Below are 27,153 nucleotides of genomic sequence, written 5' to 3'. Positions count from 1 at the left end.
ATTGCTTTAATTAAGGCTGATATAATGAAACGAATTTTACTGGTGTGATGATCAAGTCCCACAGTACTGGCGCTATAGCTCAAAAAGCACGCAAATTTAAGTTTGAAAATAGCTTACAACGATACACTAACTGAAGTGATTCAGCAAACTCTCCTTTCACTCCTGGGACCTGGGTTCAAAATTACACCTCAGCACGCTGCACCAATCCATGCAGACTATTAACAACTTGCTCTTTATCAGCAACAGTGCTGCAGTAAACATCCCAAGGCACTTATCAGAAGCTTATCAAGCCAAACTATTCAAACTTCCTAGGCTGCCCCCAGGTCACCCCTGTGAACACCGCCTGAACACCATGCTAAAATTAACCGAGTTAGGGATAGATTTTTTTTTTAATTTATTCGTGCCACAAGTAGGCTTAACATTAACACTGCAATGAAGCTACTGTGAAAATCTCCTAGTCGCCACACTCCGGCGCCTGTTCTGGTAACTGAGGGAGAATTTCAATGGCCAACGCACCTAACCAGCACGTCTTTCAGACTGTGGGAGGAAACCCACAGGGAGAACATGCAAACTCCACACAGATAGTGAGCCAAGCCAGGAATCGATCCGTGACACTGAGGCAGCAGCGCTAACCACTGTGCCGCCCAGACTCAAGACTTTTCAGTGTCTGCTACTCCACCTAATTCTATCCCCAACATTAGTAACACACAACTTCTTCCCCTCCTCGTCTTTCCATTCTCTTAGAATAATCAGGCTTTGAAAACCAAAGTCACCTAATCACAACTCTCTCTTCTCAACTTGAAATTTTCAACCTTCAATGTGATTTCCAAATTTTGAAAGAATATATACCTTCAACTTATTCCAGCAGGGGTACTGTAGAAGCAATGTGGCCATGCACAACACAAACTGTTCAGACACGGACAGCTGACTTCCGCCCTTGCCTTGATCCTCTCCTGGATTTGGACAATGCTGCTCAAGCATCTCCTGCTCTACAAAGATGTCTATGCTTAACAAAAAGTACTTCATTGGCCATTGTGTTTTGGAACATCTTGTGGTGGTGAAAAGTACTATACAAGTCTTTTTTTTCTTACTCAAGTGAGTTACAGAAAATAAACCATTGCATCTTAGCCAGTATTGACTATTTTCTTTGCAGATTGGGTGTTAAATACATCAACATTCATATACTACTTGCACGTAAGCTGTGTCCTCGGATGAGCAACAATAAAACACACAGACACAGACTTATTCCATTAAGAATCTGATTTTAGTTCCCATTTCAATTCAAACTGCAGTTACAGATTCAAAGGACTGATCTTGAAGAATACATACAAGCAATGTGAAAAAGACTTATAAAAGTAAATACCTTCCAACAATTAAATCTTCTTATTATCTCAGTGCAATGAACAAAATTGAAAAAAATGAACAAGCAGTTTATCTCTGGCATTGAGAAACTGGAGGAAGCTACTGTTAGCTGGCCAGACTCCAGCAACAAGAAGAATTATCCAAAACTGTGCATTTTACATTACACAATTGCCATGGCATCCACTGACAAGGATCACCAGGAGTTATTTGTTTTAATCATTAAAAGTTATAAACAAATGCACAGTGATAATGAATTGCTGTGAATAGGCACATTGCATGTAAGTTCCTGTTCGTTCATCCCACACCCAAATTACCAAGGCTAATTCTAGGTGTCTGTTATTGTAGGAACAAAATCGCTTTCATAAACATTCACCATACTTGCATCACAAATCATTTCTCTCTCAACATGACAGAGCAATTAGTATCTATTCTAGGAAATGATAAAACTTGGTGTTTTGACTTTCCACATTTCATGTTCCTCATTTGCACACCATAACCCAAAAATGAGATGTCAAACCTATTAGGCATAAGTGGATCTACTGCTGCATTGAGTTACCACCAGCTTCCGTCAAACTCATACATATCTAGCACAAGTCCTGATCAAGACAGTGAAATCTGTACGGTCATTTTCTGCTTGACCAAAGCAGATCCGAGAGAGAAACAGACAACAGACAGTGGGGAAGGCAACTCACCCCCTCAAGATTCGCATGAAAACACTCATTTTCTCAATTTAAATATTAAGTTTGATACATACAAATATTTGTTGCAGGGATGTCAGCAGACCTACCCATGGCAAATAATGAGTCACTCCTCATTGTTCCCACCCCACCCTCTCGCAATTCTGCAGTTTTCCTTAAATTATAAAATCAGTGCTGATCTTGGATGGATTTGAAAAGCGCACACAAAACATTTAGAACTTCATTTGCCTGGGAAAATCGGTTCTGTGTTGGGATAGATGCAATGTTTCAAAGCAGTTATTAAACAAGCAGGAAAAAAACAAGTAGAAAGCCTAACTAGAGATGCATACTGACAAGCCAAAGAGCATGCTTTGCAAAGTTGTAACCAAGAAAATGTTGATTCCTCCAGGTATTAATATCAAGCAAGCATTTAATTGGAGTGTCACTGAAGGAAGAATGAACAGAGAGTCATCAGCGCATAACATGGACGTTTCCAAATGGCAGTAAGATGGGGATGATCAGGGACAGAATGTTTGGGTACACTAAAAAGGCAGGGGCAAATTTGGGATTCATATCGAATACATACTGCAGATACTTTATTCAACTTGGAAGTTTTATCATGGTTTTTAAACTTCTATTACGAGATTGAATCATTTGAAAAGAATCCGTAACATGTCAACTACAGTCTCTTGAAAACAGCAAAATTTTACAGCTAAATGAACCACTTAGTTCCCAAGTTTTTTAGGTTAATGCAACGGACTTCCCTATAATGATAAAATTAGAGTATAAATTATCCGAAACCACACTTTACTTGCACAACACATTATTAAATGTCCAGAGGAATTGGATAATATAGTTTCACACATTACGTAGCATTTCTAACCGTGAAGAACTTACCATTACACCATATTCGGTTTCTCTACGTCCCTTGAACATTAGCCTCATCACCAGTATTGTCACGAGAGGCAGTGTTCTCATTTATTTAAGATCATGTTTGCTGCCAATTCTGTGCACATGCAGTTGTATGCTGATGGTAGGCCCTGGTGAGCGGCTGCCATCTTTACAGGGCATTAGAAGGAAAGAATCTGCAGAGAACTAAAACCTTTTCCTTGTGGGATATTTCACTGATGTTGGTCAGTGTTTCCAAACTTTGTCTCACTATCACAATAATGTAAATGGATTGTATGTTGAAGTGAATGTTAGATTATATCGCTTCTCCTCATTCTTCCCCTTCTGTCATTTCAGATGGCAGCTCACAGCAGTGGCATCATTGGATTTCTGCTCATGTGAAGATGGTTAACAAGCCATTTAAAGAACAGCTTCTACCACAGTACAGGCAACACAAGGAAGTGGGGATGTAATTGGACAGTGCACACAAGTATAAATTGATCAGCAGCAGTGAGGTTAGAGGCAGGCAGTGCTACATTCGAGCTCTGTGCAACAACTAATGCCGAGTGACACCTCAGTTTGGACAGCATGCACGAATGCGCCTCAGAGCTCAGACAAGAAACACAGCACCAACTCGCACAACAAACCAGATGATATAGAGCATTACTACACCCTACAGTTCAGACAAGAGACACCGTGCTAACATGACCCCTGTTCAAGCAACACACAGCACTAACAGCTAATACTGACATGGCAATGTGCACTGCTTACAGTAGATGGACCAACGCTGCTCAAATGCTGATAGAAACATTAGGTACGCACAATGGAACAGTTGGAATGGTTTCAGATTTCTGTAAGTTTTTGAGGGAGCTGAGAGATGCAATTCAACCAGGATGAAAACACCTTGGAAATTACAGACAACGTGCTGTATGGTGCCACCTTTTCATTTCACAGGCTGCTCTGCTAGTTGGATTATTTTGCGCATCCTTTTCAGTGATGTTGAGGTGGTCTGGCATGTGAAATGGGATAGTGCAAATGATTCTACAGTAGGCTAAATAAATTCAAGGACACAGGAGGGTTATTCTACAACATTGCTTTGTCCATGATTTTGAAACAGCAGTTTCTGAGCAGTCAAGGTACTTTAGGAGATTTCCACCAAAGGAGGCAGTGACTGTTGCCAACCCAAATGACAACAGCCTATTTACTCTTTAACTGATGTCTGGAGGCTGTATTTGTCTCTTTGGCTATGAGTTAGCATGCTCCTCTTCATGACATGTCCTACCTGCCACATTTTGTTGCAGTTCTCTTTCATTGACTCCAGCATCAGCACATTAGAAGGGACTGCCTCCATAGCCTGCACTCAAAAGACCACAACGCTACCAAATCATTGATCTTCAACTGGCTATGTCCTCCTACTTTTCAGCTGAGCCCCGTTGTTTACAAACTTCCAGGGAGAGGGAGCTATTTCCTCAAAGTTGTGCCACAGTTGATAATTCTCACTGCTGCTCAGTGATTGACCCAGTATCTCTGGTTCAGTAATACTCGCAGCCAGCAATAATACCTCCAGAGTGGATATCGGAGTTGATGCAAAGTAAATAAGATGCCGTAAAAGACTGGGCTATTTGGGTGCAGGAAGCATGGCTTCTGGAAGAACAGGACTGCTCAAACACATCTTCCTCCAACCCGGGCTTTTTCAAAGTGGGGATCACAGGCGACTGTAAAAAGGTTTGTGGTGTTCCCCAGAGATGCCCAACTTAGGTGTCAAGAACTGCACACACACTACTCTAAATGCAGCCAAATCACACTGCCTCAATTTTTTGTTCACTTGGAAATTCTGTTTAATATGCCATACGGGGAATGAATAGAGTGAAGCACTGGGACCATTGGGTGCACGTCTCAAGCAGGAGAAGAAAAAAATTTGTAACATCTTCTGGCTGGAGAAGTCAACTTCTGTGCACCGAGCCTTGAAATAAACATAACTAATAGCAGATTCCAACCATAAGAGGCAACAGTGAACATTGCACAGAACACTTGATGCCACGTGTTACATGCTTTTGGTGTGAATTCACTTGGAGGCGAGCTTCTTTCACTTGCAAGCAAGTCAAGAGAACTGTGAACATAGATCGTTTTGTGACAAGGAGATGACCAGAGATACTAATAGGCAGTGTAGCTACTGGCCAGGATCTCACATTGGAATCTGAAGAGAGCTGCTCCAGAACGTCCATGTCAGGATAGAGCCAGAAGGTGGTTGCAGAGGGTTGTTTTTCAAACTGGAGGCCTGTGACCAGCGGAGTGCCTCAGGGATCAGTGCTGGGTCCACTGTTATGTCATTTATATTAATGATTTGGATGAGAATATAGGAGGCATGGTTAGTAAATTTGCAAATGATACCAAGATTGATGGCATCGTGGACAGTAAAGAAAGTTATCTCCGATTGCAACAGGATCTTGATCAATTGGGCTGACGAATGGCAGATGGAGTTTAATTTAGATAAATGCGAGGTGATGCATTTTGGTAGATTGAACCAGGGCAGGACTTGCTCAGTTAATGGTAGGGCATTGGGGAGAGTTACAGAACAAAGAGATCTAGGGGTACATGTTCATAGCTCCTTGGAAGTGGAGTCACAGGTGGACAGAGTGGTGAAGAAGACATTCGGCATGCTTGGTTTCATCGGTCAGAACATTGAATACAGGAGTTGGGACATCTTGTTGAAGTTGTACGAGATATTGGTAAGGCCACACTTGGAATATTGTGTACAGTTCTGATCACCCTATTATAGAAAGGATATTATTACACACATAGAACATAGAACATTACAGCGCAGAACAGGCCCTTCGGCCCACGATGTTGCACCGACCAGTTAAAAAAAAAAACTGTGACCCTCCAACCTAAACCAATTTCTTTTCGTCCATGAACCTATCTACGGATCTCTTAAACGCCCCCAAACTAGGCGCATTTACTACTGATGCTGGCAGGGCATTCCAATCCCTCACCACCCTCTGGGTAAAGAACCTACCCCTGACATCGGTTCTATAACTACCCCCCCTCAATTTAAAGCCATGCCCCCTCGTGCTGGATTTCTCCATCAGAGGAAAAAGGCTATCACTATCCACCCTATCTAAACCTCTAATCATCTTATATGTTTCAATAAGATCCCCTCTTAGCCGCCGCCTTTCCAGCGAAAACAATCCCAAATCCCTCAGCCTCTCCTCATAGGATCTCCCCTCCATACCAGGCAACATCCTGGTAAACCTCCTCTGCACCCTCTCCAAAGCCTCCACATCCTTCCTGTAATGTGGGGACCAGAACTGCACACAGTACTCCAAGTGCGGCCGCACCAGAGTTGTGTACAGTTGCAACATAACGCTACGACTCCTAAATTCAATCCCCCTACCAATAAACGCCAAGACACCATATGCCTTCTTAACAACCTTATCTACTTGATTCCCAACTTTCAGGGATCTATGCACACATACACCTAGATCCCTCTGCTCCTCCACACTATTCAAAGTCCTCCCGTTAGCCCTATACTCAACACATCTGTTATTCCTACCAAAGTGAATTACCTCACACTTCTCCGCATTAAACTCCATCCGCCACCTCTCGGCCCAACTTTGCAACCTGTCTAAGTCTTCCTGCAAACTACGACACCCTTCCTCACTGTCTACCACACCACCGACTTTGGTGTCATCAGCAAATTTGCTAATCCACCCAACTATACCCTCATCCAGATCATTAATAAATATTACAAACAGCAGTGGCCCCAAAACAGATCCCTGAGGTACACCACTTGTAACCGCACTCCATGATGAATATTTACTATCAACCACCACCCTCTGTTTCCTATCCGCTAGCCAATTCCTGATCCAATTTCCTAGATCACCCCCAATCCCATACATCTGCATTTTCTGCAGAAGCCTACCATGGTGAACCTTATCAAACGCCTTACTAAAATCCATATATACCACGTCCACTGCCTTGCCCCCATCCACCTCCTTGGTCACTTTCTCAAAAAACTCAATAAGGTTAGTAAGGCACGACCTACCTGCCACAAAACCATGCTGACTATCACCTATCAATTCATTACTCTCCAAATAACTATAAATCCTATCCCTTATAATTTTTTCCAACATCTTGCCGACAACAGAAGTGAGACTCACCGGTCTATAATTCCCGGGGAAGTCTCTGTTCCCCTTCTTAAACAATGGGACAACATTCGCTAACCTCCAATCTTCTGGTACTATACCAGAGGCCAACGACGACCTGAAGATCAGAGCCAGAGGCTCTGCAATCACTTCTCTTGCCTCCCAGAGAATCCTTGGATAAATCCCATCCGGACCAGGGGATTTATCTATTTTCAGACCCTCCAGAATATCCTGCACATCCTCCTTATCAACTGTAATACTGTCTATTCTACTCCCTTGCAACCCAGTGTCCTCCTCAGCTATATTCATGTCCCCTTGCGTGAACACCGAAGAGAAATATTGGTTCAATGCTTCACCAATCTCCTCCGGTTCCACACATAACTTCCCTCTGCCATCTATAACTGGCCCTAAACTTGCCCTAACCAACCTTCTGTTCTTGACATACCTATAGAACGCCTTAGGATTCTCTTTAACCCTATCCGCCAAAGTCTTCTCATGTCCCCTTTTAGCCCTTCTAAGCTCGCTCTTCAACTCCCTCTTAGCCAATCTAAAGCTTTCTAGTGCACTACCCGAGTGCTCACGTCTCATCCGAACATAAGCCTCCTTTTTCTTTTTAACCAACAAAGAAACCTTTTTGGTGCACCACGGTTCCCTAGCCCTACCAATTCCTCCTTGCCTGACAGGGACATACCTATCACAGACTCGCAGTAGCTGCTCCTTGAAAAAACTCCACATGTCGGACGTTCCCAGTCCCTGTAATCTCCTAGTCCAACCTATGTTTCCTAATTCTCTCCTAATAGCCTCATAATTACCCTTCCCCCAGCTAAAACCACTGGCCCGAGGTTCATGCCTATCCCTTTCCATCACTAAGGTGAACGTAACCGAATTGTGGTCACTATCACCAAAATGCACACCAACTTCCAAGTCTAGCACCTGGTCTGGCTCATTTCCCAGCACCAGATCCAATATAGCCTCACCTCTAGTTGGCCTGTCTACATACTGAGTCAAAAAACCTTCCTGCACGCTTTGAACAAAAACTGACCCCTCTAACGAGCTAGAGCTATAACAATTCCAGTCAATATTAGTCAAGTTAAAATCCCCCATAACAATTGCCCTATTACTTTCACTCCTAAGCAGGATTGACTCCGCAATCCTTTCCTCAACCTCTCTAGAACTTTTAGGAGGTCTATAAAAGACTCCCAACAGGGTGACCTCTCCTCTCCTATTTCTAATCTCCGCCCATACTACCTCAACAGATAAGTCCTCATCAAACCTCCTCTCTGACACTGTGATACAATCTCTGACCAATAATGCTACCCCTCCCCCTCTTCTACCTCCTTCCCTACTTCGACTAAAACATTTGAACCCCGGGACCTGCAGCATCCATTCCTGCCCCTGCTCTATCCATGTCTCTGAAATAGCCACAACATCGAAGTCCCAGGTACTGATCCACGCTGCAAGTTCACCCACTTTATTGCGAATACTCCTGGCATTGAAGTATACACATTTCAAACCCTGCTCCACCCCACCTCTGCAATGCCGTGCATTGCAGTCCCCATCCATGCATCCCTCACTTTCAGCCCCACTACTCAGGATCCCTCCCCCCCCCCCCCCCCCCCGAGTCAGTTTAAACCTCCCTGCATGGCCTTAGCAAATTTACCCCCCAGGATATTGGTCCCCTTCTGATTAAGGTGTAGACCATCCTTCTCATAGAGGTCACACCTTCCCCAGTACGAGCCCCAATTGCTTAAGTACCTGAACCCCTCCCTCCTGCACCATCCCCTCAGCCATGAATTCAAACCTTCCCTCTCCCTATTCCTCTCTAAACTATCCCGTGGTACAGGCAAGAGTCCAGAGATAACCACTCTGTCAGTCTTGGCCTTTAGTTTCCACCCCAACTCCATAAATCCCTGCCTAATATCCCCTTCCCCTATCCTCCCTATGTCGTGTGTCCCCACATGTACAATAACTTGTGGTTTATCTCCCTCCCCCCTAAGAGTCCTGAATACCCTGTCAGACACATCCCGGACCCCAGCCCCTGGTAGGCAACACACCAACCCTGAGTCCCTACCTTTAGTTCCGACCCTCCTATCTGTCCCCTTAATTGTGGAGTCCCCAATCACAAGGCCCAGTCTTTTACAGCCCCTAACCACCTGAGCTTTCTCACTCGGCTCACCCCCAGAGATCTGCTCTCTATGCTCAGTTGATTCCTCCTCAACTGTAGCCTCCAGCACCGAAAACCTATTATGGAGGGGAACCGCCCCAGGGGATTGTCTTCCCGATTGCTTCTTACCCCTCCTCCTGGCATTGACCCAAGCCTCATTTCTAGGAGTTACTATTTCTCTATAACTCCTATCAACTTCCACCTCCGCCTCCCGAATTATGCGGAGTTCCTCTACCTCCCCCTCCAGCTCCTTTACACGCTCCTCCAGAAGCTGCAATCTAATGCACTTCTTACAACTAAAATCTCCTGAAACACTACTGGATTTCCTCACCACATACATCCCACAGGAGATGCAGCATACTGCCTGAACTGCCATCCCTGAAGCCATTACCAGCAAGAAAAAAAGAAAACAAAAAACTTCCCCACACTTATAATTAGGTTAGAGGAGGATGGAAGGGTGGGATCCTCTACCAGTGTAGAGGATCGGGTATCTCCTCTGCACCAATTTATAGGGCTAGGGGCCCGAGAGAAAAAAAAAGGGTGGTGAGTGCCTGGAACAAGCTGCCAGAGGTAGTAGTAGAGGCGGGTACAATTTTGTCTTTTAAAAAGCATTTAGAGTTACGTGGGTAAAATGGGTATAGAGGGATATGGGCCAAATGCAGGCAATTGGGATTAGCTTAGGGGTTTTAAAAAAAAGGGCAGCATGGACAATTTGGGCCGAAGGGCCTGTTTCCATGCTGTAAACCTCTATGACTCTATGAGCAATGCTACTGTTAGCTCTGTAAAGAGTGCAGGGCCTCCGGTGAACAGCCAACAAAGAATTAAAATGAGGAACCAAGCAGTAAAGATGATTCTTAAGGTATGGTTTTGTTAATTGTGGCAAAGAAAATCAACATGCAAAGCCCTTATATGGTGGGAAAATGCTGGCAAATGAGTTAAAAACCCTCAAAACTGCAATGACATCTGAAGACTAAGCATGGCAATCTTAAGAACAAATCTTTGGATATTTTTCAAAGGATGCAGAAAGAACAGAAATCATCAGCTCAAGTTCTTAGCCAAAATTTAACATTGAATGACAAAGTAATATTAGCCTCTTACGTGGTAGCTTACCACAAACCTAAGGAGAAAATGTCCCACACTGTTGCAGAGAGATTAATTCTCCCTGCAGGCATTAGACATGGTTCACACAGTCCTAGATGAGGTCAGCTGAAAAACTGAAACTTACCTTGCTTAGTGATAAGTGTTACGCCGAATTAGTGATGTTACTGAGAATTTAGAAGTACAGCTTACTTCTCATTTAAAATTAGCACAGGAGTTCTCAATACCACTGGATGAAAGTACAGACATTACAGATTGTGCAACCTTGCTAATTTACATAAGATACATTTGGCACAATGAATTGTTTGAGATACGCCTTGCTGTTTGACATTACCAGCCAACACTACTGGCATACGATCTTTGAAGAACTGAACAGTTGTGATTGGCAAGTGTGGGTTTGACTGGGTTAATTGCAGAGAAATCATTATGTGCTAACCACTGCTGCTTTACAGCTCCAGGAGCCTGGGTTCGATTCCCGGCTTGGGTCACTGTCTGTGTGGAGTTTGCACATTCTCCTCATGTCTGCGTGGGTTTCCTCCCACAGTCCAAAGATGTGCGGGTTAGGTTGATTGGCAATACTAAAATTGTCCCTTAGTGTCCTGAGATGTGTAGATTAGAGGGATTAGTGGGTAAAATGTGTCGGGATATGGGGGTAGGGCCTGGGTGGGATTGTGGTCGGTGCAGGCTCGATGGGCCAAATGGCCTCTTTCTAGGGTTTCTATGATTAGCAATGGGGCAGCCAATGTGACTGGGAAAAACAGTGGAGTTCTCAGGGTTAAGGAGGCAGATGGTCAGGACATGGCTTCATTCACCATTGGCATCAAAAGTAATTCCACCCCATCTTGAAGTGGTGTTGAAAGGAACTGTGAAAGTCATGAATTTCATTCAATGCAGTGCACTCGTACCAGGCTTTTCAAATCTGTGTTCCGAAAGGAGGGCGAGCATGCATATTTATTGCTCCACACAGAGGTACGTTGGCTGTCAAGAGGTTACAGACAGAGGTACGAAATCCACATTTTCCTCCAAGAAATTGTCCCCTCTGGCTGATGCACTTGGTGGTGAAAGTCGAATGCTGACTCTGTCTTACCTTGAAGACACCTTTTTAGTTCTAAATGACCTGGAGCTGAAATTGCAAGGCAAGGATAACAATCGATTTTGGCACTGGGAACAAATAGATGCTTTCCAAGTCACTGAAGGTTTGGGCAGTGCAAGTAAAAAGCACGACATGTTTCCCACACTGCTACGGCACATCGAAGAAAACTGTTAGTAAAGGAGCTGTAAGGAGTCTAACAACACCAGGTTAAAGTCCAACAGGTTTATTTGATAGAAAACGCCACTAGCTTGCGGAGCGCTGCTCGTCAGGTGAGTGGGAGATCTGCTCATAAACAGCAAACAGGGCATATAAAGACACAAACTCAATTTACAGAATAATGATTGGAATGCGAGTCTTTACAGCTCATCAAGTCTTAAAGGTACAGACAATCCTCCACTCACATTAACCTGGTGTTGTTAGACTCCTTACTGTGTTTACCCCAGTCCAACGCTGGCATCGCCACATCAGTAAAGGAGCTGTCAGACTGACAAGCCATATTCAGTCACGTCTAGCTGCATTGATCGACAGTTTCTGTCGCTGGGAGAAGTTTCATATTTTGAAAGAGATGGGTGAAAAGTCCCTTCGAGTTTGAGGCCCCAGAGTCAGTTATTAACTTACAGCTAACTCCAAATGAAGGGACTGAGCTGCTGCACCTGACCTGTGAGAGCACGTTAAAAACATGCCACAGGTCCATAAAGTTGTCAACATTCTGGATTTGCATTCCCCAGGAGTATCCAGTAATGAGTAAAACAAGCATGTTGTTGCCATTGCCCTTCATGATGACCCACACATGCAAGGTGGGATTTTCTGCTCTCACAAAGGTGAAGATGGCGCAAAGGAACCAGCTGAACTCTACATCTGACATGCGTGTTGCCTTCTCATTCTGTGAACCTGATTGGAGTGAGATCATGAGGACCAAGCAGGTTCACCTGTCACATTAAAGGTGGGTGAATGTGGTGTGGGTCCCGGAGGTCGGCCATTTGTCAAAAGTGGGTCCCGGGGAAAAAGCATTTGAAAAGCACTGCTCCAAACATCCAACATTTGCAAGGGTTGCAAAGAAAAGACAATTGAGTCGCATCTCAGGAGATGCATCTGAGCAATACCAACAAGCCATCATCATATCAAAATCTCTCAGCTCCATACATGTGCTTCCCCATCACCCGCTCCTCCATCTTCTGCAAGCCCCAAACACACAGTTTGTTTCCACTGGCTGGGGTTTGTAAAACATGGGGTCACAGTCTCAGGTTGCTCATTTAGGATTGAGATGAGGAAATATTTCCTCACTCAAAAGGGTTGCGAAACTTTGGAGCTCTCTACTGCAGAGGATTGTGGATGCTCCATCGTTGAATGTATTTAAGGCCGAACAGACATGTTTTGGGAAACAACAGGAGCAGACGGGAAAGTGAAACTCCCATGATTGTACTAAATGGCAGAGCTGGCTCAGCAGACCATTTCGCTGCCTTGTAGTGACAAACTGCATCAGGACGCTGGCCGAGTTAGCCGACTGTAGTTGTAAATCTCACATCAATACAGACATGTGCCACATCATTGACATGGATTAACCATGCATGACACAGGAAGACTTCAGGGAAATTTATTGGTGCTAGTTTCATGGGACAAATAACCAGCATAGAATACCTTTCATACATTTAATAGATTTCCAAGATGGTGCTGGAGCGAGGCAACTTCTTGCAAGCTGTGCCCAGCATACCTTCTAATTCTTTTACTCTTATTCTACGCTTCTAAAACTTCATTCTAACTCTTTTAACTCTGTAACAATGCATTTTGATCTTTCTCTACACCCTAGCTTTGACAAACATTACATTCTGCACTCTCTCCTTTCCTTCTCTATGCTCTGTCTGTATAGCTCGCAAGAAACAATACTTTTCACTGTACACTAATACATGTGACAACAATGAATCAAAAAAGATAGAACAAGAACTTCAGCCAGAAGAAGGAAATGACATCTTCAGAAGGATACATCACAAGCATGGGGTGACATTGGGCCAATCATAAACTGGAAGTACTCGCGTTCAATTATCACTGCCATTTCAGCAGCACGAGCAGTTTCAAAACAAGCAGTCATTTGAAAACTTAATGATATCATCTGATGAATCATTGCAGGAAGTATACTGAAGTAAACGGCAAACAAGAATAACTTGGGCTTGGCTATTAAGAGGCTTCTAATCAGAAAACCTGCTGACTAACGCCAGCTGCTCTTACACACTTGACAGTTAGCCAAAGTTATTAATTATTTGTGAAATCATTCAACACCTGCGTTCGTAGTTTCAGGAAAGGAGGAGAGCGAATTGGAGGGAAAAATCTAAAAATCACTCAAAATATTTTCAAGTATGAGAAGTGGTCTCCACTTTAACTGTACAGCAGCATCAAAATTTGTTGCCGTAACCAACGCATTAAACTGATTTCTTGTGTAAACTGATCTCTGGAATTGTTTTGATCACTCAAAAATCTGTTTCTTCCTTTTCCCGACAACTCTCTCCCCTCCTCTTCAGACTGCACCTATTTCTGAAAAAGGGGTGCAGTTCCACAGATGCTCATCACTCTTGGGTACTTCACCCAGATGGCCATCCTGTGCAGCTGAGCCAACACTGGCAGCATACTATTCAGCTAGATGGGGCATCGCTGTTAAATCCAATTCTATCTCACCAAGCACCTGCATTTAAAGCAAGAGTCACCAATCAAATGTGTCACACTTTTCTATTCCTGTCCTCCGAGCCCCAATCAGGAATTATCCACCAGGCTCCAAGGAAACGTTCTGCAGCAAAACTTCTAAGCAGCCGCATAATAAAAGCCAAAATGCCAGCCATTCAATGATAGCATCCTCACCACTGTGTCACCGGTGATGGGTTCAAGTCCCACTTGGGCACAGAATCTCGACCTGTTTGTTGGGTCAAAATCCTGCAACTCCCTTCTTAACAGCACTGTGGAGATACTAGCATGGACTGCAGCCATTCAAGAAGACTGCTTGCAGCCATATTCTCAAGAACAATTAATGATGGGACAATAAATCCTGGCCTTGCCAGCAACAATCACATACCCTCCTTAGAAAAAGGAGCTGCATGTCAACTGATGAGACATTAAATCTAGGCTTCATTTTTGCTTCAGGAGGGCATCAGAATTTTATTATACTAACTGAATGGAAGTTGTCCCAATGCCCTGGCCAACAAGTTCCCCTCAACCAATATCACTAGAACACAATTACAGAAGCAAAATACTGCGGATGCTGGAAATCGGAAATAGAAGCAGAAAATGTTGGGAACATGAGGCTGTGGAAAGAGAAACAAGGGTTAATATTTCAGGTCAATGACCCTTCAGAATTCTAACGAATCCAAAATATTAACTCTTTCTCTCCCCATAGATACTACCTGACTTAGAATCATCGAATCCCTACAGTACAGAAGGAGGCCATTCAGCCCATCAAAGATGCATCAACAACAATCCCACCCAGGCCTTATCCACAAAACCCCACATATTTACCCTAAGGGGCAATTTAGCATGACCAATCAACCTAACCCGCACACATTTGGAATGTGGGAAGAAACTGGAGCGCTCAGAACACAGCAGACACAGGGAGAATGGACAAACTCCACGCAGACAGTCCCCCCGAGACCGGAATTGAAACCGGATCCCTGGCGCTATGAGGCAGCAGTGCTAACCACTATTTCCAGTGCTTTGTTTTAACTTCATTAAAACAGTAGGCGGAATCTTCTGTGGAATGGCAATCACTGTTGGATCTTGCTGCACAAAGACTGGCTACTGCTTTTCCCTACACGAGTCGTTACACTTCAGAAGGATTTCACTGGCTGTAAATTGCAGTAAGGCCACAAGAGGGAAGTTCCTTTTTCTCAATGAAAAGAGCACCAACACACTGCCCTGAAACATAGAAACTAGGAGTAGGCTATTCGGCCCTTCAAGCCTGCTCCACCATTCAGCTCGATAACAATCCCACCCAAGCCCTATCCCCTTCATGTATTTCCCCTGTTAATTCCCCTGACACCGAGGAACAATTTAGCATGACCAAGCAACCTAATCCGCGCATCTTTGGACGGTGGGAGGAAATCGAAGCACAAGGAGAAAACTCACGCACACATGGGAGAACATGTTAAATCCACACGGCCTCCCACCCATTGACTCTGTCTACACTTTCCGCTACGTCGGCAAAGCAGCCAGCATAATTAAGGACCCCATGCACGCTGGACATTCTCTCTTCCACCCTCTTCTGTTGGGAAAAAGATACAAAAGTCTGAGGTCACATACGAACCGACACAAGAACAGCATCTTCCCTGCTGTCATCAGACTTTTGAATGGACCTACCTCGCATTAAGTTGATCTTTTCTCTACACCCTAGCTATGACTATAACACTACATTCTGCACTCTCTTGTTTCCTTCTCTATGAATGATGTGCTTTGCCTGCATAGCGCGCAAGAAACAATACTTTTCACTGTACGCTAATACATGTGACAATAATAAATCTAATCAGACAGTGGCCCTGATGCCGGAATTGAATCAGAAACCATAGAATCCGACAGTGCAGAAAGAGGCCATTCGGCCCATCGAGTCGACACCGACCACAATCCCACCCAGGCCCTATCCCCGTATCCCTACATGTTTTATCCGCTAATCCCTCTAACCTACGCATCCCAGGACACTAAAGGGCAATTTAGCTTGGCCAATCAACCTAACCTGCACATCTTTGGACTGCGGGAGGAAACCGGAGGACCTGGAGGAAACCCACGCAGACAAGGGGAGAACATGCAAACTCCGCACAGTGACCCGAGCTGGGAATCGAACCCGGGTCCCTGGAGCTGTGAAGCAGCAGTGCTAACCACTGTGTCACCGTGGTGTCCTATTCTTAAGGAGTGTGAGAATCAAGCAGGAAAATAAGACTACATCTCTTTAGTCTTTCTTGACGAAACCTCACTATTGAGGGTACTATTGTTTTTAAACCATCTCCACTGGCTTATGTGGAGCGCATAGTACTCACTGTAATCTAACCAAGGCTCTATACAAGTTGAACAGAACTTCGCATTTAATTCTGTCTCTTTGTTTTGCATTGCAATCTTCCAATGAAAATAGTTCAAATATGTAACATTTGAAAAAGCAAATCAATGGTATTGTGTGAAATACACCTACATTGTACCGTACATAAATTCAATCTCTCAACACGCATGTCCTTACTTGTGCCAAGTTCCCGTGCTTGCTGACCTACACTGACACCTTGTTAAGCAATACTTCGATTTTAAAAGTCTCCTCCTCATTTTTGAACTCTTCCATGACCTCCCCCTCTTTATCTCTGTGAACTATTTAAATCCCCAAAACCTCGAATTGCTGCACTTGAAGAGTCTGGCCTCTTCAGCACCCCCCAATTTTAAATTGCTTCACCACTGGCAGCCAGGCCTTCAGCTGTCAAGAGCTTGAGCTCTAGAATTCCCTTTCTACACCTTTTTGACTCTCTATAATTCTTTCTTCATTTAAGATTTGCTTTAAAAGCTCTCCCTTTGACAGAGCTTTTAGTCATCTGCAGTAAAAGCTCTCCCTGGTGTGGTGTCAAACGTTGCTGAGCTCCTATGAGGTGCTTTGGAATGCTCATTACATTCAAGGTGATATACAAATACAAGCTATTCTTGTATGGCTTGCAAAGAGTTGATCCATTTCCCCATTTAAATTAAAACTGAAAGAAATTAAATGGTTTTACTGATTAAAGTTGTTAGCTGCATTACAACACCAGAATTGATCAAACCATATTCTAAACAAGAAAAAGAGTGCAAGTGCAGAACCCGAAGGAAGAATTAAAACAGTGGGTTTTTTTTTTAAATTAAGCACAAGTTTCACTTCAGATTTTGCAGAACACCCCAGTCAGCAACAGAAACCAGAAAAGAAAAGTAGCCAAGAGTGATAAAAAGTCAACTCTTGGCAGAAACTTCAGAAAAGCCGAAAGAGAAAGTTTTTCACCTCTTGGGGAAAAAAAGCATTTCATTTCTGCATGTGCAGTCTCTGCATTGTCATGCTCAGTGATGCAAAAGACTAAAACGCTGAAAATACAAAAAAGTATAGCGAGATAACAGATTAAAATGTCTGCCTGGGTGGTACCTTTACTGAACTGAAATCTCAGGGAAAGAATGCAGGGGTGCGACATTTTGTCATTTATGTGATTATGACTTGGAGAAATGGACAACAAAGAGGCTATTGATAAGCTGAACACATTTGAAATGTGGACATAAGAGAATGTTCTGCATCTTCTTCAACTGAACAACGAGGAACACTACAGACAGTTACCCACAGATCCGACCAAAGAACACACCCGTCAACTCAACACTCTGATCAAAACCTTTGATCCGGACCTTCAGAGCACCCTCCGTGCTCTCATCCCACGTACTCCATGCGTTGGAGATCTCTACTGCCTCCCAAAAATACACAAGGCAAACACACCCGGCCGTCCCATCGTTTCAGGAAACGGAACCCTGTGCGAGAACCTCCCCGGCTATGTCGAGGGCATCTTGAAACCCATTGTACAACCGCACCGACCTCCTCAGAAGACAAACACGGGACACGGTGGACAGAGTACCCTTCGTCGTCCAGTACTTCCCCGGAGCGGAGAAGCTACGGCATCTCCTCCGGAGCCTTCAACATGTCATTGATGAAGACGAACATCTCGCCAAGGCCATCCCCACACCCCCACTTCTTGCCTTCAAACAACCACGCAACCTCAAACAGACCATTGTCCGCAGCAAACTACCCAGCCTTCAGGAGAACAGTGACCACGACACCACACAACCCTGCCACAGCAACCTCTGCAAGACGTGCCGGATCATCAACACGGATGCCATCATCTCACATGAGAACACCATCTACCAGGTACACGGTACCTACTGTTGCAACTCGGCCAATGTTGTCTACCTGACACGCTGCAAGAAAGGATGTCCCGAGGCATGGTACATTGGGGAAACCATGCAGACGCTACGACAACGGATGAATGAACACCGCTCGACAATCACCAGGCAAGATTGTTCTCTTCCTGTGGGGGAGCATTTCAGCAGTCACGGGCATTCAGCCTTGGATCTTCAGGTAAGCGTTCTCCAAGGCGGCCTTCACGACACACGACAGCGCAGAGTCACTGAGCAGAAACTGATAGCCAAGTTCCGCACACATGAGGACGGTCTAAACCGGGATCTTGGATTTATGTCACATTATCAGTAACCCCCACAGCTTGCCTCCTGGACTTGCACAATTTCACAAGCTGTACTGTCTGGAGACAATACACATCTCTTTAACCTGTGTTGAATGCTCCCTCCACCCACACTGTCTGTACATTTAAGACCTGGCTGGCTGTAGAGATTTGCATTCTAATCAGTATTCTGTAATTTGATTTCTGTGTCTGTGCCCTGTTTAAGAACAGAGACCACTCCATCTGACGAAGGAGCATTGCTCCGAAAGCTTATGGTATTTGCTACCAAATAAACCTGTTGGACTTTAACCTGGTGTTGTGAGACTTCTTACTGCATCTTCTACACAGACAAACTGATTGAGAAAGTGCTGCAAATGAACGAAGAGAGGAAATTACTGCAGATCAAGGATAGAAAGATACAATATATAATAAAAGTCACACCATTAAAGCAGACAGTAGACAGAGCCATTTACTGGAGGGGAAGATTGATGGAAAACGAAGAAGAGGGAAGCAGAGGGGAAAACGGATGACAGATGCAATGGACTAGATGCAGGTGGCTTATGTGGCATGTGTAAAGGCAAGACAGGAGGTAGAGATCCATGGCAGTCAACCTTCTGAGAAGACGACGACACCTACAAGTCAACAAGAAATAGAGGTCTCTCAAAACACAATGCAGAAACTGCAGTTTGCAGATGTTGACTGACCTGCTACATAGATCTAGCACATTTTTTCCCTCACTTGGCCTTATCAGGGTAGATGAATGGTTTCAATGCCACATTGTACAGTTGAGTATTTACTCTCTCTGCATCATAGAAGCTCAACTCACAAAGATCAAAGCCACATTCCCGTTAACTCGCATTTATCACTAGCTGCTGATGCCATCATACCCTGGTGTTCTGATGTAGGTTTCATGTATTGCAATGCAACGACGATTTAAGGAGTTATTTCCAAACCTGATGGTTCCAATATTCAAACAAGCCAAGTCACTTGATTGTATTTGGCACATCGCAGCACTGTCATGACACAAGAGGGGGGTTAAGCCTGAAAGCAGTTGAAATGGTTTCCACGTATGACAGTGCTCAAACTCATTCTATTTCACCACTACCGTATGTGGAAATCACCTGTACTTCTTCCAGAATTGCCACCCATGATAGTGCCACTCTGTTCCAAATACCGTTACGTAACTTGGCTTGTTTGAACTTGGAACCACCAGGTTCAGAAAGAACTCTTTAAAGCACTGCTGCATCACTGATCAATAAAAGCTCGATCAGAACGCCAGGGACTGATAGTATCAGCAGTTTTGTGATAAATGCCACTAGTTAATAGGTACGTGGCTTTCATCTTTGTGACCTGTGAGGCTCCAAAGTGCCTAGATTCTAATTAAACCCTGAATTTTTCTCTACTGCAGCTTTTCGGCAATTAAGACGGGATCGCAATTGTTGGGTTAGTTGGTTACCACAAGGTGACTGTGTTACAATTGGCTTCATAACTGACCAGAGTACCCACTCCTGGTCGATTTCCAAAGACTTGCAGGAATGGCCCGAGTGTTTGCAAAAACCTGGAGGCGCTTGAATTTGGTTCAAAACTGACCAGTGGACACATCTGCTGACATTGATTAAGACAGTATGTTACAGCACAAATAGAAATCAGCTTGTCCTTAGAGACATCTGGGACAATTGTACTACCAACTGCTTCTAGCACCCTATACTTCAATGCACAATGATGCTAGTGTTTTGTGCCATTTGCATTGCTGCACTCAAAATCGCTTCAGCTTCAATACACATTTCATTAAGGAAGTGCAGTGAAGGCACGAGAAAGAATTAATTTCAATATCACGTCCAGAAACTATCGACTACTTCATAACTCTTAGAACTGCTCAGTGTCACAACAGTGTCGTCATCCCATGTAAACATTGTAACTGGCTACTTCACATTAAATCTCAAGCACCGGTTGAAATTTAAAGTCCAACTATGTGACAACTAATAACACAGATAGGGTAACATCTAACAGTATGTACTTGGCCTTTCATAGATTTGCTAGATTAGAATACAAAAAAAACTTATTTGGAGAATTCACATCACAGGGAGCAATCACATTCATTTCAAATGTAGACATCCATGAGTTTCTAGCTGACAAAGAGATTGAGATTTTTATAAACTTCTCCACAGACCTCAAACATGACCCGCTTCAGCAATATCTCTTAAGCTCATTAAGCCTTTTTCTCGGCAAACAATTTCATGTTTAGTGTGTAAAAACAAGATCTTTGGATCAATTCAAAACCGGGACAGCTTTACCAGATTTTCAAATGAACTATTGTTGGTCCAAGGCCAAGACACCTGTGTGGTGTCTGCACGTTCTCCCCGTGTCTGAGTGGGTTTCCTCCGGCTGCTCCAAATTCCTCCCACTGTCCAAAGATGTGCTGGTTAGGTGGATTGGCCATTGCTAAATTCTCGTCCATGTACCCGAACAGGCACCGGAGTGTGGCGACTTGGGGATTTTCACAGTAACGTCATTGCAGTGTTAATGTAAGCCAACTTCCGACAATAAATAAATTGACTTTCAAGGGCAAAAAAATTCACAAGAAATTTTTGAACTACAGAACTTTTTATATATTTTACTAAATTACTTGCATGGAAAAAAATAATATTATTTGATCTCCACGTCCCTTCCTGCTAGTTGTCACATGTAAAGGAGTGGCTCTCACTGCCTTTGCATCATAAATTCTAAACACCAGCTCAGCTCCAGGGCTCACTGTTGGCCAATCACAGGAAGTATTGCGGCGGGAGCACAATACTTGTACTGCAGCTGGAGTCTCTCTCAGCTCATTAGCAAACAGCATCAAGAGCAAAAGCCTTCGACACAATTCCAGTTTAATGTAATGTTTTATAATGTAATGTTACATCTGGGGGGGGGTTAGAGAGAGAGAGAGGGGGCCGGGGGTGGTTGCCGGGGGGGGTGGGGGTGGGGGTGGTTGCCGGGGGGGGGGGTGGGGGTGGTTGCCGGGGGGGGTGGGGGTGGTTGCCGGGGGGGGGGGTGGGGGTGGGGGTGGTTGCCGGGGGGGGGTGGGGGTGGGGGTGGTTGCCGGGGGGGTGGGGGTGGTTGCCGGGGGGGGGGGGTGGGGGTGGTTGCCGGGGGGGGGGGGGTGGGGGGGGGTTGCCGGGGGGGGGGGGGGTGGTTGCCGGGGGGGTTGGGGGGTGGGGTGGTTGCCGGGGGGGGGGGGGTGGGGGTGGTTGCCGGGGGGGTGGGGGTGGTTGCCGGGGGGGTGGGGGTGGTTGCCGGGGGGGTGGGGGTGGGGTGGTTGCCGGGGGGGGGGGGGGGGTGGGGGTGGTTGCCGGGGGGGGGGGGGGGGTGGGGGTGGTTGCCGGGGGGGGGGGGGGGGGTGGTTGCCGGGGGGGGGGGGGTGGGGGTGGTTGCCGGGGGGGGGGGTGGGGGTGGTTGCCGGGGGGGGGGGGTGGGGGGGGTGGTTGCCGGGGGGGGGGGGGGGGGGGGTGGTGCCGGGGGGGGGGGGGTTGCCGGGGGGGGGGGGGGGGTGGTTGCCGGGGGGGGGGGTGGTTGCCGGGGGGGGGGTGGTTGCCGGGGGGGGGGTGGGGGTGGTTGCCGGGGGGGGGGGGGGGGGGGTGGTTGCCGGGGGGGGGTGGGGTGGGGGGGGGGTGGTTGCCGGGGGGGGGGGGGGGGGTTGCCGGGGGGGGGGGGGGGGGGGGGTGGGGGTGGTTGCCGGGGGGGGGGTGGGGGTGGTTGCCGGGGGGGGGGTGGGGGTGGTTGCCGGGGGGGGGGGGGGTGGGGGTGGTTGCCGGGGGGGGGGGGGTGGTTGCCAGGGGGTGGGGGTGGTTGCCGGGGGGGGGGGGGGTTGCCGGGGGGGGGGGGTGGGGGTGGATGCCGGGGGGGGGGGGTTTGCCGGGGGGGGGGGGGGGGGTGGGGGTGGTTGCCGGGGGGGGGTGGGGGTGGTTGCCGGGGGGGGTGGTTGCCGGGGGGGGTGGGGGTGGTTGCCGGGGGGGGGGGGTGGGGGTGGTTGCCGGGGGGGGGGGGTGGGGGTGGTTGCCGGGGGGGGGGGGGTGGTGGTTGCCGGGGGGGGGTGGTTGCCGGGGGGGGGGGGGGGGGGGTGGGAGTGGTTGCCGGGGGGGGGGTGGGGGTGGTTGCCGGGGGTGGGGGTGGTTGCCGGGGGGGGTGGGGGTGGTTGCCGGGGGGGGGGGGTGGTTGCCGGGGGGGGGGGTGGTTGCCGGGGGTGGTTGCCGGGGGGGGTGGGGGTGGTTGCCGGGGGGGGGGGGGGGTTGCCGGGGGGGGGGGGTGGTTGCCGGGGGGGGGGGGTGGTTGCCGGGGGGGGGGGGGGGTGGGAGTGGTTGCCGGGGGGGGGTGGGGGTGGGGGTGGTTGCCGGGGGGGGGGTGGGGGTGGGGGTGGTTGCCGGGGGGGGGGGGGTGGGGGTGGTTGCCGGGGGGGGGGGGGGGGGGGTGGTTGCCGGGGGGGGGGGGTGGGGGTGGTTGCCGGGGGGGGGGGGGGGTGGGGGTGGTTGCCGGGGGGGGGGGGGGTGGGGGTGGTTGCCGGGGGGGGGGGGTGGGGGTGGTTGCCGGGGGGGGGGGGGTGGGGGTGGTTGCCGGGGGGGGGGGGTGAGGGTGGTTGCCGGGGGGGGGGGGGGTGATTGCCGGGGGGGGGGGGGTGAGGGTGGTTGCCGGGGGGGGGTGAGGGTGGTTGCCGGGGGGGGGGTGGGGGTGGTTGCCGGGGGGGGGGTGGGGGTGGTTGCCGGGGGGGGGGGGGTGAGGGTGGTTGCCGGTGGGTGAGGGTGGTTGCCGGGGGGGGGGGGGGGGGGGTGAGGGTGGTTGCCGGGGGGGGGGTGGGGGTGGTTGCCGGGGGGGGGGGGTGGTTGCCGGGGGGGGGGGGGTGGGGGTGGTTGCCGGGGGGGGGGGGTGGGGGTGGTTGCCGGGGGGGGGGGGTGGGGGTGGTTGCCGGGGGGGGGGGGGTGGGGGTGGTTGCCGGGGGGGGGGGGGGGTGGTTGCCGGGGGGGGGGGGGGGTGGGGGTGGTTGCCCGGGGGGGGGGGGGTGGGGGTGGTTGCCGGGGGGGGGGTGTGGGGGTGGTTGCCGGGGGGGGTGGGGTTGCTGGAGGGGGGGGGGGGGGTGGGGGTGGTTGCCGGGGGGGGGGGGTGTGGGGGTGGTTGCCGGGGGGGGATGGGGGTGGTTGCCGGGGGGGGGGGGGGGGGGGCGGTGTGGAGCTGACACTGGGACAGTCCGGGCGCCAGTCCCAGATCCGGAGTTGCGGCTCCGCCGCTTCCCTCCCGCCCCTTGGCAACGGGCAGAGGCGGAACGGCGGCCTGTGACTTACCCTGTGCCGGGAGTGAAGGCTTTGCGCTGCTTCATGGCTTCACCTGCAGCCGCTGCGGGCGCTCCGAGCAGGAAAGGCCGCGCTCCCCCCGCCGCTGCTGCATGTTCCCCGTTCTCGCTGCCCTTTTAGCCGCTGTGATCTCTCCCCGCTCCTGCCTTGGGCCTGGTGCAAGGATTCGCCGCCTCTCCGGTTGCCGCTTTGCTGTGTGTTGGGGGGCGGGCGGCTGCTAACCGCCAGTGGCTGTGAGGCGGGCCCGACCTCTCGCTGCAGCTCTCTCACCCTGGGGGGGGGGGGGGGGGGTGGGGCAGCGCGTGGCCTCACGGGAATTGTACTCCCCAGAGGCAGCGGCCACCATTTTGGGAGCGGGGAGGAACCTGAGGCGGGACTACAGATCCCACAATGCACGGCGGCTCGCCCTGCTGTCTGTCAGACTGGCACTGGCAGAGCCAAGCTCTGCACAAACTCTTACACAAACAAAAACACACCTTATTAACAACTGTACCTTAACTATTCTTTGCAAAAACATGTCCCTGTCTGTATCAACGGGGACAAAGTACAAAGGGTCGAGAGGTTCAAGTTTACAGGTGTCCAGGTCACCAACAATCCGTCCTGGTCTCCCCATGTCAACACTATAGTTAAGAAAGCCCACCAACGCCTCTACTTTCTCAGGAGACTAAGGAAATTTGGCACGTCAGCTACGACTCTCACCAACTTTTACAGATGCATCATAGAAAGCATTCTTTCTGGTTGTATCACAGCCTGGTATAGCTCCTGCTCTGCCCAAGACCGCAAGAAACTGCAAACGTTCATGAGTGTCGCCCAGTCCATCACGCAAACCAGCCTCCCATCCACTGACTCTGTCTACACTTAGCGCTGTCTCGGCAAAGCAGCCAGCATAATTAAAGACCCCACACACCCCAGACATTCCCTCTTCCACCTTCTTCCATCAGGAAAAAGATACAAAAGTCTGAGGTCACGTACCAACCGACTCAAGGACAGCTTCTTCCCTGCTGCTGTCAGACTTTTGAATGGACCTCCCTTGTATTAAGCTGATCTTTCTCGACACCCTAGCTATGGCTCTAATACTACATTTTGTGCTCTCCTTTCCTTCTCTATGAACGGTATGCTTTGTCATGTTTAGTGCGCAAGAAACAATACTTTTCACTGTATACTAATACGTGACAATAATAAATCAAAAGAAATGCATCTGCCAACTCTGTTGCATTCTGGCATTACAAACTCTTACACACACAAAACACACATCCTTAACAACTCTACCTAAAGTTAAAGCTTATTTATTGGTCACAAGTAGGCTTACATTAACACTGCAGTGAAGTTACTGTGAAAATCCCCTAGTCACCACACTCCAGCGCCTGTTCAGGTACACTGAGGGAGAATTCAGCATGGCCAACGCACTTAACCAGCACGTCTTTGGGACCGTGGGAGGAAACCAGAGCGCCCGGAGTAAACCCACACAGTCACGGGGAGAACGTGCAGACTCCATACAGATCGTGACCCAAGCTGAGAGTCGAACCTGGGTCCCTAACGCTGTGAGCCAGCAGTGCTAACCACCGTGCTACCATGCCACCCGTAACTAAAGTAAAGTTTATTTATTCGTCACAAGTAGGCTTACATTCACACTGCAATTTAGTTACTGTGAAAATCCAAAGTCCTTTATGAAACTATGTCCAGTGATCAATTTGCATTTTGTGATGCTTCAATAGAGTTACACACAGTTAGAGATTATAGACAGTCCTCGAGTTTTTTTCCAGTTTCTAGCCCCTCGGTTCAAATTGGCTGAAAGGCCTTACATGGTGCCTTGGCGGTGGCTGCCTCAAGCTTGAGTGCGTCCCTCACATCTGGGACAGCATGTTGCTGGTATTACTCAAAATAAAACAGAAGATGCTGGAAGTGCTCAGCAGGTCTGGCAGAATCTGTGGAGAGATGATGTTCACGTTCATTCAGATTTCCAGCATCTGCAGTGCTTTGCTTCTCTGTATGGACAAGTAATGTACCATTTACACCTCCACTCGACCCACCTTTTGTCTCTCTAATGGTCCTACTCCCACATACCTTTGCATTGGAACATCATCCCTTTTGTCATTTAATCACTCATTTAAACAATCTCCCCCCCCCATTGTTTTTTATTTCCTGCCCATCCTCCATTTTTTCTCTGGCTCTTTCGCTGAACTGAAAAACTAAACTGTTAAATTCACAACCTTTTCCAGTGCATCGATATATATTTCCGGATCAGTCAAATCAATTCCAGTCACTTATTAAAAGCGGTCTTCAGGTATGATTGACAGGGGAAATTATCTCTTTTCCGTCTGCAGCGATTCAAGAAGGCGACTCACCACCACTTTTTCGAGGGCAATTAGGGATGGACAATAAATGCTGGCCCAGACAGTGATGCCCGCATCCAGTAAATGAGTAAAAAAAACACAATAACTCCCAGCACACCAGTTGAATCCACTCATAGAATCATGGAATCGTTACAGTACAGAAGGAAGCCATTTGGCCCATCAAGTCTGTACCAACCACAATCCCAGGCCCTATTCCCGTAACCCCACACATTTACCTTGCTAATCCCCCTGACACTAGGGACAATTTAGCATGGCCAATAACCTAACCCGCACATCATTCAGACTGTGGGAGGAAACCAGAGCATCCGGAGGATACCCACGCAGACACGGGGAGAAAGTGCAAACCCCACACACACAGTGGCCAAGGCCAGAATTGAACCTGGGTCCCTGGCACTGTGAGGCAGAAGTGCTAATCACTGTGCCACCGTGCCATCTGCGATTGCATGATAGGTTGATTGGCTGTGCTAAATTGCCCCTTGGTGTTAGCAGGATAAATATGTGGTGCTATGGGAGTGGGACCTGGGTGGGATTATGATTGTTGCAGACTCGATGGGCACTGCAGAGATTCTATGATTCTATGATCCACTTTCTGCACTGCAGGGATTCTATGATCCACTCAATGTGGACGGATTTCCTGTACGTTTCCTGTTCAGTCTGGACACGACGTGGAGATGCCGGCGTTGGAAGAAGGAGCGACACTCCGAAAGCTTGTGCTACCAAATAAACTGTTGGACTTTAACCTGGTGTTGTGTGAGTCTGGACACAGCCAGACATTCTATCTTGCCATCCAGCGGAGATGAAAGACTCCAGTCGGAAAACTCTCTTGGCATAGATCCTTCCCGGTGCCATTAGGGATCTGGGATC

At 48.0% G+C, this 27,153-nt stretch overlaps 1 protein-coding gene across 2 annotated transcripts in view; it reads right to left on the bottom strand.

Annotated features, from left to right (window-relative positions):
• slf2 (SMC5/6 complex localization factor 2) overlaps window positions 1-24,208 on the bottom strand; it is an 86,184-nt gene extending 61,976 nt beyond the window's left edge. For both annotated transcript variants that reach the window (XM_078223135.1, XM_078223136.1), the window contains exon 1: window positions 23,927-24,208. In XM_078223135.1, the coding sequence (XP_078079261.1) occupies window positions 23,927-23,961 (35 nt within the window). In that variant the 5' untranslated portion in view covers window positions 23,962-24,208. The remainder of the gene's footprint in view (window positions 1-23,926) is intronic.
• Window positions 24,209-27,153: the final 2,945 nt, after the last annotated feature.

This window comes from Mustelus asterias, chromosome 11 (assembly GCF_964213995.1).
Source record: "Mustelus asterias chromosome 11, sMusAst1.hap1.1, whole genome shotgun sequence".
Lineage (NCBI taxonomy): Eukaryota > Metazoa > Chordata > Chondrichthyes > Carcharhiniformes > Triakidae > Mustelus > Mustelus asterias.
Note: the sequence above shows the minus strand (reverse complement) of the source record. Positions and strands in the feature narration are given on the sequence as shown.